This window comes from Nasonia vitripennis, chromosome 4 (assembly GCF_009193385.2).
Source record: "Nasonia vitripennis strain AsymCx chromosome 4, Nvit_psr_1.1, whole genome shotgun sequence".
In the NCBI taxonomy this organism is placed as follows: domain Eukaryota; kingdom Metazoa; phylum Arthropoda; class Insecta; order Hymenoptera; family Pteromalidae; genus Nasonia; species Nasonia vitripennis.
The window spans coordinates 29,091,850-29,105,768 of record NC_045760.1 but is presented as its reverse complement, the minus strand read 5'-3'; the positions used below and the strand labels follow the sequence as shown (position 1 = coordinate 29,105,768).

General features: G+C 47.6%; 1 protein-coding gene across 11 annotated transcripts in view; it reads left to right on the top strand.

The window, feature by feature from the left end:
• The window catches only part of LOC100123674, a 248,220-nt gene that overhangs the window by 142,978 nt on the left and 91,323 nt on the right, over positions 1 to 13,919 (top strand). For all 11 annotated transcript variants that reach the window (XM_031930805.2, XM_031930806.2, XM_031930807.2 and 8 more), the window contains one exon: positions 6,047 to 6,184. In XM_031930805.2, coding sequence (XP_031786665.1) covers positions 6,047 to 6,184 — 138 coding nt within the window. The remainder of the gene's footprint in view (positions 1 to 6,046; positions 6,185 to 13,919) is intronic.

The following is a 13,919-nucleotide window of genomic DNA, read 5'->3' as shown; positions in this document are numbered from 1 at the left end:
GTCTTCTTTGCAGAGCTTTTCTCTTTTTTCGGCGATCGCTGCAGTGTATTGTAACAACAACACATACAGAGAGAGAAAAAAGGGGAGAAAGGAAATTTTCAATTACACGGCTGCCGGCGCCTCAAAGGCCCGAGAGATTGACACTGCGCTTATTGTATAATTACGCTTCATATCTCCAGAGTTTCTTTGTTTGCGTTTATCTCGCTTTGTGCGCTCGAGCCGGTCGATTTTTCATCGCGGTATATACTCCCACGAGTCGAAATCGCAGGTGTCCGTAACTCCTCGGCCCTAAATACCTCGACGTGTAAAACGACTCGACTCGAAGTCGGCGTCGGTGTAATCCTCGCAATCATCGGACGATTGTGCCGGGGACGATTATCGATCCCCCCCTCTGCAGTCGTCGCCTTAATTGCGCCGCATTAATTATAACGGTATGATCATCGCTGAGGGTAAGAGAGAGAGAGAGAGAGAGAGAGAAGGCATTGATTACCGGCTGTCCCGGAGCGATTAGATTATCTTTGTTCCGCGCCCGAGTCACTGCAGTGTCTCTCTCTCTGTCCTTTGCGATCGTCTGTAGACGGATTTACTGTCGTCGTTATACACATATATCTATATAAACGTGTATGCAGTCGGCATCGCGTCGATTTCGAAGTTAATTGAGCGCGTAAACGAGCTGGCCGCCATCAGCGCTCGGATCGGCCAAGTTTGCACGCTATAATTGTTTTTATCGCCCTCGTGTAGACGAGTGTATGCTATGCTCGTATAGACGTCGATTTTGAAGAGAGCTTTAGTTGATTACTGCTTGGAGTTCGATCGAATTAAACGACGCGATCGCACGCGGTTTCTTCAATTTTGTAATACACGTTATATTTTAAATGGTTAATTATGACGACGTTATTATATAGGCGGTGAGAGATGTAACCTCGTTTTAATTTCTTTTCCCGCGCTCTTTCTCTCTCTTAATTGGATTCGTTTAGCAGAGCAAACAATTAATTCGCGTTGTATAATGAAACGAAAATAATTGACCGTATCAGCGCTTTTAAAAGGTTGCTGTAACCGCTGCGACGGTGATTAAAAATTAACATTCGTGACAAAGGTGAATCGATCATACGCGTGCGTAGAACTTTTCGTAAAACGCGGAGACGTTGATAGATCGATTGCGTCGATTTCAGCGATTAGATCGCGTATATAGGAGTTATTCGCTCCCAAGGGAGAAGGGATGATCGAACGAAAATTTTTGAATTTCGTCGTGACTCGCAGCTTTTGGAAAATTTGCGTTTGCTCGAGAGATAATATAAGCCTGACAGTGAGCGAATACACCCACGCACTCATTCAAGCGAGACGCATTGGCACACCACTCGGCGAAATTAATAAGCGTAATCCCCGGCGTAGCATAAGGCTCTCTCCGGCAAACAAATACTTGACCCAATACAAACACACACCCACAAGTTTAGCTCACTCAGCGTTCCGGAGGCTAGAGTTCCTACCGCAAGAAAGTCAGCACACACACACACACACACACACACACACAGCTAGCCCGAGAACGATATCGAGATAATGGCTAGCCAGCTTATGTCGCGCACAAAGAAGCAGAGGGTCTGCGGGAGGCACGTCACACACAGCCGGGGACTATACTCCTCGTAACGCGACACTTGCGCTCTATGGCTTAACTTTCATAATACGGCGCGCGTGCGACCGCCGAGACTGCAATACGCTAGATACGGTTGACTTAATATAATTTGCATATCAACCGCTTCTACTTCTTCTTTTTTTTTTTCATTTTTTCTTCTTGTTCTCGAAAGCACAAGTTGCGACTCTTTTTTACACGCGCGCCTCAGCTGTCACCGCACGATTAGGAATTATAAACTCTAGATCTGTGTGATATAAAACGCTTTTAATGATTCTGCAAGCATATAACGACGATAAAAAGGCAAAATCACGCGCATATTCGAAAAATCCGATCACGCGCTGCAGATATACCCAGAGCTTGCGCGCGCATGAATCACCGTTAAAAATTATTCCACGCGTACACACACGGCCAATTATGCACGGGCCGACACCACCGCCGCCGGTGGTATTCGAATATCCGCTGCGTAGCGAAGGGCCATTTATAACATGTACGAATTTGAAATTCGAACAGCGTAGATACGCTATCGCGCGAACATATTCGGCCCTCATGCAAATTTTCGCGTAACGCCGCTTGCAAGCTCTCTGATTAAAACTGTCCGCTGCGCTTTCGCAAAACACATCGCCGTGGTGAGCTGGAAGGATATACTACTACTACTACTTCGAAATCACTTATAATCGTTTTTAATTAAATTACCCGCCGCTAATCCAGAATAAATTCCGTCGGCTAATCCTCCCGTTGCTGTGTGTGTATAAGACGCGTTAATTGCGTTCTTGCATCATATTATTATACACGGCGTATCTCGAAGAAGTATCGCGTAATAAAAGGACTTAGCTCCGGGATATAATATTAAAATCCGCGGCTGCAGTCTCGGCAGCTCTCGACGAAATTCATTTCTCCTTCGATTGTTGTATAATATTATACCCACGGAACAATACAAGACTGCCGAGTCGGTCGTTCGTAATTCCGCGACTTTTCCTCGACGTTCTCATCCATATACATCGGCGAAATTAATATCCCAGCCCGCGCCGCCGCTGCGGCGTTGAATAAACCCAGGCTCCGCGGGCGGCTATAGGGGCCGAAATATACATTCGACGAACTTGCAGACCAGACCGATAATGTTATTACGCGTCCTCGCGCGTAATAAAGCCCAGAGCTTTTCTGCCATGTGGCCTCTGCACATGTATAGGTCTGGGTTTTATGCGCCGGGTTGGTTAGCGTCGCGCGCGCTGACTTCTTGAACTTTCGAGGGGGAAATTATCGGCAGAGAGAGAGAGAGAGAGAGAGAGAGAGAGAGAGAGAGAGAGAGAGAGAGAGAGAGAGAGAGAGAGAGAGAGAGAGAGAGAGAGAGAGAGAGAGAGAGAGAGCCGATCGGAGGATTTATGCAAAGTGAGAATTATCGGGAAAAGAATGTTATATATAGGGGGGAGAGGAGTTCGGAAACATTTTTATTGAATAGACCAGGAACGTCAACGTCGTCCTCCTTTTTTCTCTCTTATATCCGGCACTATACTGCGAAAGTTTCGTCATAGCGCGGTCAGCCGCGAATAAAGCTTGATTTTACGCGGCGCGATTGATAATGCCGCGGAATTTTTCTTCCCCTCTCTGGAGTTATCGGATATATAGCTCGAGAGGCTGCTCCCGCAAAGTATGCAAAAAATATTAATCAACTAATTAACACAAGTATAGGGTGAATCCATATCGACGCGGGAAAAGCCTTTTTTCTCTCATTTCCTCAGGAGCTACAAAGAGAAAACAAAGGAAAGCTCGATTTGCAGCCGCAGTCGGAAAGCTCTCTCTCTACGGCGAAAAAGAAGCGATCGTCGGAAGGAACTTGCGCCGGGGTAAACGTTGATTGCGAGCGATAGCCAAAGTAAACTCTGCGTACAGCTTTTCTTATTCGCGATAGACGAGAAAAAGGGCAAAAAATAGAATAAAACAGAGGGGGGGGGGGGAAACGAGGAGCGAAGGCAAAGAAGCAGAAAAAACACGCGGGGCGAAGGAAATTGGAAACGAGCGGACTGCGCGATGAGCGGCCGCTTATTTGCATCGGAATTTTTGCCCCGCGAACAATTGGAGCGAGCTAGCGCTCTCGCATTTGCATATTTAACTAACCCCCGCTCCGCTGCCGCTGCAGAGACACGACGACATCGCTGTCTTCTCTCTCTATCCTGCTTAATATACCCCCGACCCTGGCGCGGAGGGATACGTTACACTCGATACGTGCGCGCGAGAGTGTCTACCTTACACAGTGCCGCGGGCCATTTTCTTCAGCATATACGAAAGCTCTCCGTGAGTGCCGAGAGAGAGAGAGAGAGAGAGAGAGAGAGAGAGAGAGAGAGAGAGAGAGAGAGAATGGAGCTTTTGATTGGAATGGGTTATGCGATATCAAGGCGAGATGGAATATGTTGCTGAACTCGAGCTTTTTACTTCGAGCTTAGGAATTCGAATACATCGCGAGCTTTTATTATCTCGACGCTTATAAAGAGCATCTCGCGCGCGTATTACGAAACTTTAACAAGTTTTTATGGTCGCAGGGCTACTAAAATTTCCGGCGACTAAACTTTTCGCGCTTTACGAGTGTGTCTTTAAGGCCAGCTATTAAGTTAAAATCGCGAAAAATTGTACCCCGGCTCATATATACGCGCGCACACACACACACACACCGGTGGGGACCGGCAGTAAACGCTTCGTACATTCTAAAATAGCCGTGTTATATAAAGTCGTGTGCCCGCGCACTTTTACTACGTACAAGTACGGCAAATTGTTTGCTTTGAGTCTGCGCTTAATTTTTATCTCGATTTTACGTCGGAAAAAATAAGCTACGCCCTGTCTGTAACCAGTGGAGTTTTTCAAGGGAAAATACACCTTCTATTGCGAGCTAATACGTGGAGAATATTGGTTTATCGACTGTGTCTTATACAAGCAATTTTATATTGCCCGATGTGGTGTATCGCACACGTATAAATTACATTTTTCAAAAAAAAGCTTCGGATCGAATTCCAACAAAAGACAGCAATTACAGGCGTTTCATACGTGGCCAAAAAAAAAAGCTCCAACAATAGCCGATGCCGCGACGAATTCAAAATTCCGTCACACGCGGAAATAATAAAAAAAAAATCTCGTCCGTGTTTGCGCTCGCAATTGTAACCACGACTACGTGCGGATCTGCCGCCTATAGGCGGAAGCGCGACGCCCGAGTCACGAACGCGCGCGCGAGGAAAAACCTCGGAACGTCCGCCCTTTCAGATTTCTCTCTCTCTCTCGTCGACAAAGGCGTACGTTCGACGTGTTACGCTGCCGTTTCAATCGGAAAGAGAGCAAGAGAGAATCCGTCGCTCTGATTTCGACCGACGCGGCACAAAAGCCCATTGAAATGCCCTAACGAGGGTCCGAGCGCGCGAGCGGCCCTCGTGTCGGAAGCGAAGACGTCGACGACACGCTCTCGTGTGCTAGGGCAAAAAAAGCTCGTTTCTTGCGATTGCATATAGGTAGTAGCTAGGGGAAGGAATGGTTTTTTCTTTCGGAAATTCAGCGAGATTTAATTTTTTATGCGAATTTCCTTTCCTATACACATACGAGTGTCGTAATCCTCGACAATGTGTGAACGAAAGCTTCGCACTCCACGATAAAACTTTCGCCGCATCTCGCCAGGGGAATTCACCCATCTTCCACCCTTTGTGTCATGCGAGTGAAGAAAAAAGTACATAAACCGCCCAATCTTCCCGCGCAGCCTGACTTTTGATTCAAAACATTCGCCCGCACACACACACACACACACACACACACACACAGCTATAGCTGGGGATTGACCTCCTTTCAAGCCGATAAAACTCCGAAATTCCAAATCGCAGCAGACACTCCCCCACATGCGCGTAAAAAGCCTCGAATCGGCGGGCATAGATTCCAATTTCCCTACACTACACAGCTCCTTCTCCCCCACCCCCGTTTCGCTCTCGCTAATGCACTCTCGCAAATCACCCTCCACCCCCTTAAAAAGTGTTTGCCTTTCAGCGCTCTAGCTCTCTCCCGCGCATATCTATATATAACGAGAGCCGTTTGGTCATATTAGCGGGAGTCGATTTATGTGAACACCGTCAACCCGAATCTCGACTCTCTGGCATACATATATATATATATATATATTATACGCGCGTACACTTGCAGAGAGGGGGTCGAGTCAATATCGGAAAGGGGCGATTTCCTTAATGAGCCCCGGTTATATTGGCGGGGGAAAATATATATACAGGCTTATCGCCGAGAGTCGACGGATTTCCTTCGACTTTCCTCCCCCAGCTTCGTCGATTTTAAAGTGTGTGTCATATATATATATATATATGTGTGTGCGCGTGTGTGTGTGTGTGTGCTGTATTAAAGATCTCTCTGACGTCGGGGGGTCGTGGTCTGTGTGTGTTGCAGGAAACGGAAATTTGGAGCTGTTCGATAGTGAGAGCGGGCCGGATCTCACGCTATCGCCCCAGACGTTCACGTCCACGGCGGAGGCCTTCATCAATGACAATAGCGACAGTCTCGGAGTGCCGGGCGACAATGACACGGGTGAGTCTTCTTCTTCATCTCTCTTTTTTCTTTTATAGATACATAAGCCACTATTTTCTTTTTATCGTCGACGAAGAGCCCGTGTATTGATTCTATACATACGTCCCCCCCCCCCCAGAGAGCGAGAAAGACCTGTCCCGTACGCGCATAGTGTGCTCTCTCTTTCTCCCCCTCGTTTTGGGTAATTTTTTTTTATCGCCCCGGAGAATCGAATTACAGAGGGACGACTGCGCTCCGATTGCCCCTATAAAAAGGCTTACCTATTCGGAGAATTCGGATGTGTCTATATCTTCGGAAACACGCGAGAGTTACTGTACGAATTTAAAAAAAAAAACGTTATAATCAGCGTATTAGTATCCAGGGCCAACGAGTTACACTCTAAAGTAAATTACTCGTTAATTTAACCGTTGCACCAGCCCGCGCGTAGCGCAGCGCTTGACCAGGTACGAGGGATAGGGGGGGGGGGCAGATGAGTTTAACTACAATTTCGTTAAACTAGTCTCAACAGTGTATAACGAGATTACGCCACAAGTACAGCTCTCGGCTGGCCGACTTACATCCAGTGCATCGATCTCCCCTCTCGCTCTCGGCTTTAAAAAGCCTGCGCTGTACCGACGACGAGGCGCAAAAAAATACCGCTCCGCGATATAACGAACGACACTGCCGCGGGCGGGCGCGATGACAAATAGGCGTGGACGAGCCAAAAGCACGAGGCTGTAAATTTCCAGCGCGCTCTGCCCTGGCGAATAATACAAACTCGCGAGCGCTTCTTACTCGCGAGCGCGTTTCGCTCTTTGTGCCGCCCGAATTTATCGGAGCAAACACGGAGGGCCAACTTTAAGTTAGTTTGTTATAATTTCGAGCTTGCGCTCGACATAGAACCCGAAGACTCGTCGTGCAAGCTCTCTCTCTCTCTCTCTCTCTCTCTCTCTCTCTCTCTCTCGCTTATATAGCATATAGTTATGAATAAATTTGGCCCCGGCGATTTGCATATCGTCGCTTAGATGTGTATATGTATGTACGAGGCCTCGCGTCCCCTTAATCTTGTCCCGCGGACAAGCGACAAGCTGACTCTCTGTCTCTCTCTCTCTCTCTCTCTCTCTCTCTCTCTCTCTCTCTCTCTCTCTCTCGCGAGATGCATGTGTGTGTCGCTGCGTTGTTGTTTTCGATGAAATTTTGTTATTCCGCGAAATTGATATTCTTTGCCCGATGTAAACATTACCTGTGTTATATCGAATTTTTATGCGTGTATACTATATAGTTTGATTATTATCGGAGGAACGATTCCTGCACGTCAGCGAAAAACAATATCTCAATTTTCGGCGCGCCGGCCACTTTTCAAAGTCATACCCGGAAATTATCGGACTCGAAAATCTCTATATATATGGCTCCCTCTCTCGAGAGTGCAGTCGTGACGGCCGTTGCGGAATGAAAAGAATGATGTATGCCACGAATCCTCGGAGGGTTGTATACATATATAGAAGAGTATAAATCCGACAATTTCATCTCGAGCTTGCGGAATACGGGATATCTTATCCGTCCCTCGCAAGCGCTCGACGGACTGTGTGTATAGTTAACGGAATTTTGTTTATCGCATGGATACATGCAATTTGCGAATAGTTGGCGCGAACGAAAGTTTAGATAGCCGTGATCTCTGCCCATTGAGCTTTTAATCCCTGACAGCAAATAGTTCGCCTATTATATGTCATTAGGCGGGAGCGATTCGGCCGAGCGTATTTTGCCGAATTTACAACGCGCGCACTGGAAAATGACGAGGAGCTAATCGAAATATTAGCTGCCGATTATAATTCGTTCAATTATACCGTTGAATCAAAATTTCCCTCGACTCAGCGTTAAAAAAGCTAAGCCGACCACTTCCTTACACCCTCGCAAACACACGTCTGCATACAGATCCTCGCGCATATCCCTCGTAAGTTTTTACGACGCATATCGAGAAAGCCAGTGGCTCCGGTTATATATTTCCCCTACGCTGACCGGCACCACGAGCCCAGCGTATATACGCACGTGTGCCAGCATACATCTCTCTCTCTCTCTCTCTCTCTCTCTCTCTCTCTCTCTCTCTCTCTCTCTCTCTCTCTCTCGCTGTAGCTCGTCGCTCGCGGTCATCTCTGTATGTGCGCAAACCTTCGGCCCTGTACACATACCTATACATATATAGAGTAGATAACAGCAGTGCCGCCGCGGGTAATCGACGCTCGGCCCATAACTTTCGTATTTACGGCGTTCGCGCGCTCGCGCTCGGCCAATTCAGCAGCACGCCTGGCTTCTCTCGCTCTCGCTCTCTGCAAATAACGCTGATTCGCCGCGAGAAAATCGATGACTCTTCGCATACTATACGTATATGTTTATAACACACACATACGCATACGTGTGTGTGTATAAATGGCGGGCGCGAGCTTTGCTGAAAATGCGCGATATCGATTGGCGGCCCTTTCGCGAGGGCTTTATCGCTCATCGATATTAACCCAATAATTTCCTCGCGAGCGAGAACTCTGTGCTCATCTCTCTAGTGTCTGTGTGTGTGTGTATACATATGTATAGGAAGCAGGGTTGTGTAATATCAATCATGTCGAGGTGGCGCGCGATAAAATCGCGGGCCACACCGGCGGCTCCGGTAAATAACGACGACTGCCGCCCCATCTTTCTCTCCTGTTTATATGCTTCTCTCTTCTGCGCGTGTGTGTGCGAGAAAGCTGACTTTGGTCCTTTTTGCCGCTCTATGTATACGGTCGCTTCTTTTTTGCCGCGAGTCCGATGCAGCGCACCGCTCGATGCAGCTGCGAGATTAGATTGTCGTTTTTCCATTAATACGCCCCCCCCCCCCCCACTCTCTCGAGCTTGCAGGCTTTGTTATGGCTTGGAAAAAAAAACACGCGTGCTGGAAAGATGTGTGTTTTATTCACGCGCGAGCGTGAATAACGCTCCGATGGAATTCGAGGCAATTAAAATGGGTTATTGGATTTCGAAGCTGTTTCGAGAACTGCGTATAGCGTAGGCACTAATCAAAGCTCATAGACGCACGTGAAACTGAATTTTCAAGCCTGCGTTGATTATTACTCGCAAATCCTAGTACTAAAAAAAAATACACTCACGTAAATGCGTCAGGTGAGATACGCATCAGCCGCCGCGCCTGCATCTCCACGACTACATATACGCGCGTATAAAGCTCGACGGCAAAGACGAGCTTTACGCCGAAGCTTATGGATTCCTTATCCAATCTCCAAGGCAACTGGCACGTCCCGATGCTGCGGTACTAGTCAGCCGCAGACGACGAGGACGACGAAGCCTCAAAGTCCTCTTCTACGCGCCGGTGAGTATACAGCGGTCGTTACTTCGACGCACGAAGGAGCGAGAGCGATGTAACGACGACGACAAAGACGAGAGCTGTATACGACGACGACGACACGTCAACGCGTAGTGCGCGCGTTAACGCGGGAGAGAGCGGCGCTGTCGAAGCAGCTCCTTCAATTATAGATATATTTCCTGCAGTGTGTGTGTGGGTTTAGGGAACGCGATTTTCTCGTTTCGTGTTTTCGGAGGGAGAGAACTGCTTCGAGTGGCTGCGTGCGCGTACGAGGTTTGGAAGACGCGACGTGTGGCACTAGCAGAGGCAATATTTTATAAGGGTGGGATTTTTCGAAGATTTTATTCCGCGGTACAGCTATGTGCAATCCTCGTACTCGATTCAAAGCAGCGTATAACCGCTGAAATTGATTAAAGCTCAGTACCGAATCAAGTTCAACTCTCTCTCTCTCTCTCTCTCTCCCTCTTACTCACAGACCAGTCGCGTGGGTGAGTCGTCCATTGGCCGGGGGGCTAATTACTAACCCGGTGTGCATCATCTCTCGTGCGCGCAATATCATTGTTGCAGCGCGCGGCGGCTTCCGCGATAAGCCTCCCGGAAACTTGAGCTCCTTGCGCCGAGCTTATACTCCCTGCGCCGGTTATACATCCATCTCTCTCTCTCGCTCTCACTGTTTGACGACTGTGAATTCGAAGCGGAAATCTATTTCGGATCGGCAACGCGCACTCGAGCTCAGATAGACAAACCTCTGACGCGCCACTATATTCCGCTCGGCCTGTACTCATCTCGTGAGCCAGATAGATGGATGGATAGATAGTAAAGCGGCAGTTGATTTCACCGAAACGATAAACCTGCGTCTCTCGATCACGGCTATTGCGGAATATTTCGCAGGATATCGCAGCGCGTAAATCTGCTGACACGTCCACTTTCTTTCTTTCGGCAAAAGCTCAGATTTAAACGATAGAGAAAAAAGCACAACGAGCTTTCAATCAGTCGCGCGAGTACGCGTACGTTCAAAGCTCCTGAATTATTCTCCCTCCCTTTGCACCATCACGTGCACCTTTCTATACCTCGCTGTAGCGAGGTGGTCGATCGAAATACATTATGCATCCGGCTAATCCAGCGGGCCCGCGTGCATTAGGTTAATTAAGTTGAGCGAGCCAGCCAGAGAGAGAGAGAGAGAGAGAGAGAGAGAGAGAGAGAGAGAGAGAGAGAGAGAGAGAGAGAGAGAGAGAAAGCGCGACCTGCATATACGGCTTTGTCGCTTCCAGTTCATACATACGTCGTGTACACAGAGGTATTACGTATGGATGACCAGAACTGCGAAAGCTCTCATCGCGAAGAGCAGCAGCGCCGCTCGAGAGATCGATCGATCGTGCCTTTGACGCCGATTACACGTCTTCTCTAATTTACAGCGAAATCCATAAACTTGCCGGCTGTAAACACGCGATATGCGCAGTGTGACGACGCTCTATGTGTCTGTGTGTGTCTGTGGGTGTCGATGGAGAGAAATTGAGAATAAGAGCCCGTTGGGAAATATACACCGCGAGATGTGTGTGATGGGAGAAACAAAGATGCGCAGCTAGTGGTTTACCGGATATATTCTCGACGCGTCCGGCTCTCTCTGTCGCGAGATATTTTTCGATACCTAGCGGGTGTCCGACGAAGCTTAGTTCGCTGGATTTTCGGCAGATATCGAAGTTTCAAATTCATATTAGCCTTCTTAGGCAGTCATAGCATTAGCGGCCCAAGCATCAAGCCGAACGAGGTGCAGTTCTGGCATAGGTGGCCCACCTCTATATGTACATTCTCCGCGCCTGAAACTCATGAGGGAAACGGTAAAGTGACCACCTAGCGGCGCTAACCGGAGGCTATTAACGTACATCATCCGCAACACGTCCAAACACCAGACTAAAAATCCCCAGAAACAAAAGCCAAAGAGTACATCAGCCCTACAGAACTCTATATATTCCTGTAGCTCGAGCGCGGAGTCTCGTAAAAAAGGCGAGCCTTCAATTTCCCAACGACCGGCCGTTACTACTGAATCAGTAGTAAAACTCAACGACGCAAGCTCCCCCCACCCGACTGCATACATACATACACATATACACACGCGCACACACACACACACACACATATTTATATATATATACACATCTCGCTCGGCCGGAGGAAAAAGTTTTCATCATACGTTCTTCCGCTCGAGAAACTTCCTTACACTTCCACGAGCAGGATTTTCACGCGGACGTGGAATATCCTTTGTCCCACGTACTATACCAGTCCCATCAGGTACACGTATACATGTATATATCTATGCAGACGCCCTTGTGAAAATTTAATCCGCCCGGTTCTCGTATAACCGATTAGGCTCCGTCGTCGCGGGAATATGAAAAGAGGCCGCCGTCGTGAATAAAAAGAGCCGGTCCGAGTGGCAATTTCGGGGATATTGCGCATATATATATATATATATATATATATATATATATATAATGCGTACGCTTCCATTGTCGAGCTGTAGCTATTGTAACGAGATGTCCTCTCCTCGCCTTTTGTTTTGATCGTGTTTCACGTGCAGTATTATACATCTTTCAATGAATCATTATTTTTATACGGAATAATATTCGCGCATATATTTTTTTTTAATTTATTATAAAATGAATGTTTGCGTCGAAGCTCATCGAAATAAATCAAAGCTCCCGCGGGGATAAAAGTGCGCATTTGCGGCGCTCGTTATGAGAAAAGATACGATTTTTCAAAGCGCGCGCGGCCCATTACGACACAAAAAATATATTTACACAACTAATTGTGACTCTTTAATAATCCCCGATGAAATATTTGGCGACAGAGCGACTTTGAAAAAAACATCCTTTCATTCGCGGCCGTTCATTCGATACATAAAAGCTCCATCCACAGGAAATGATTGCCTTTTGCGTGTAAACTCGAGGCGCGGCTTACAAAAAAAAAGCGGTTGCAGCGCTGCAGCGATATTTCTGTATTAACGAATAGCGCAGAGGAAAAAAAATTCGCTTTGATTCTAGTTAAAGGAATGATCTGCCGGTACGGTTGCGTATAGGCTCGTGGCTTGTAAAAAGGCCCTTTGAAAGAGATTCTGTACACAGAGAGAGCTTTTTTTATTTTCCCGTTATTACGCTTCGACTAAATAACTAGGCTATCCAGGGGGGAAATAGCGTGTAAAGGGCTTAATCGTCGGCTACTCATTTTTTCCGCTACTTTTTTTCCCCCGCAGTCATCCCCGTGTGCCAAACAGAGAAACTCGCGGAAAAGCGATTCCCACGCGCAAAAGCGTAACATGAATTACTGATTTCCCATCGACGCGAGCGCGCGTTTCTCGATTTTCAATAAATCCGCTTTTATAACGACACGTCGGGATTTATCTCCGGCGCAGTTTCCTTTTTCCCGGACGATTTTTTTTTTCGCCACACACTGTGCGCTCGAAAAAACAAGTCGGTTTCGCGCTGGAAATAAAGCTTGCGAGCGCGAGTATCACCGAGTGAGAAGAGAGAGAGAGAGAGAGAGAGAGAGAGAGAGAGAGAGAGAGAGAAACCAACCGAGCCATTTGTCTTGCCTCGACTAATTCGTTTTCCGCGGGTGACGCTTGCGAGCGAATGGAACGTAGAGGCGCCGCGGACTCAATTTTCTCCGGGTCCAGGTTAACCATCTGCTGCCACATACGATGGTTATACGCTCTTGGAAAGCGACGTCGTCTTTTTAACAAACGTCGAGTGTGCGTGTGCGGGGGAGTTATTCGACCGAGAGTCCATTCGACTTTCTCGCTTTTTGTTTCTCGCGTGCGGCCCACGCGTTACCGCAGAATTTTATCGCGAAAGCTCGCTAGATTTTGAAAATTCGAACGCGCTGTTGACACACGGCTAATGAGGGGAAGTAGATCGACGGCTTACTTTGGGAATTACTTGATTAGATCTTGCTCGTCGATAGTATTGACGCACGTTTTGCGCGTCGCTTCGTTATTTTCCGAGCTTTATTTAGCGCTCGACGATGAATCACGTGTAAACACACCGAGAGTGTATATAATTACCGAGCTTTTTTCGCTCCGTGAAAAATCAGCTTCCTATTACTTCCCACAGTCAACACAGTGGCGATGCTCATTTGTATCGAGCGACGAAAAAGAGAGCTTGTGACGGCTCGTCGTAAAACGCAAAGATTCCCGCGCGCGGATATTGCTTTCCCTCTACTCCCTCGCATCAGCTAGAGTCATTCGTTATTTCGCACACGTCTCTGAGAGAACCGAGAGCGAGAGCTGAAAAAAAACACGCCCGAGCTGCTTAGTATAGCATAGTTCGTCGAAAGTTCAGAAATGGCTAGGTACACACATACACACAGGCAGACAATGGGCAAGTCGATGCTCGAAATTGCAGAAATAATCGGCTT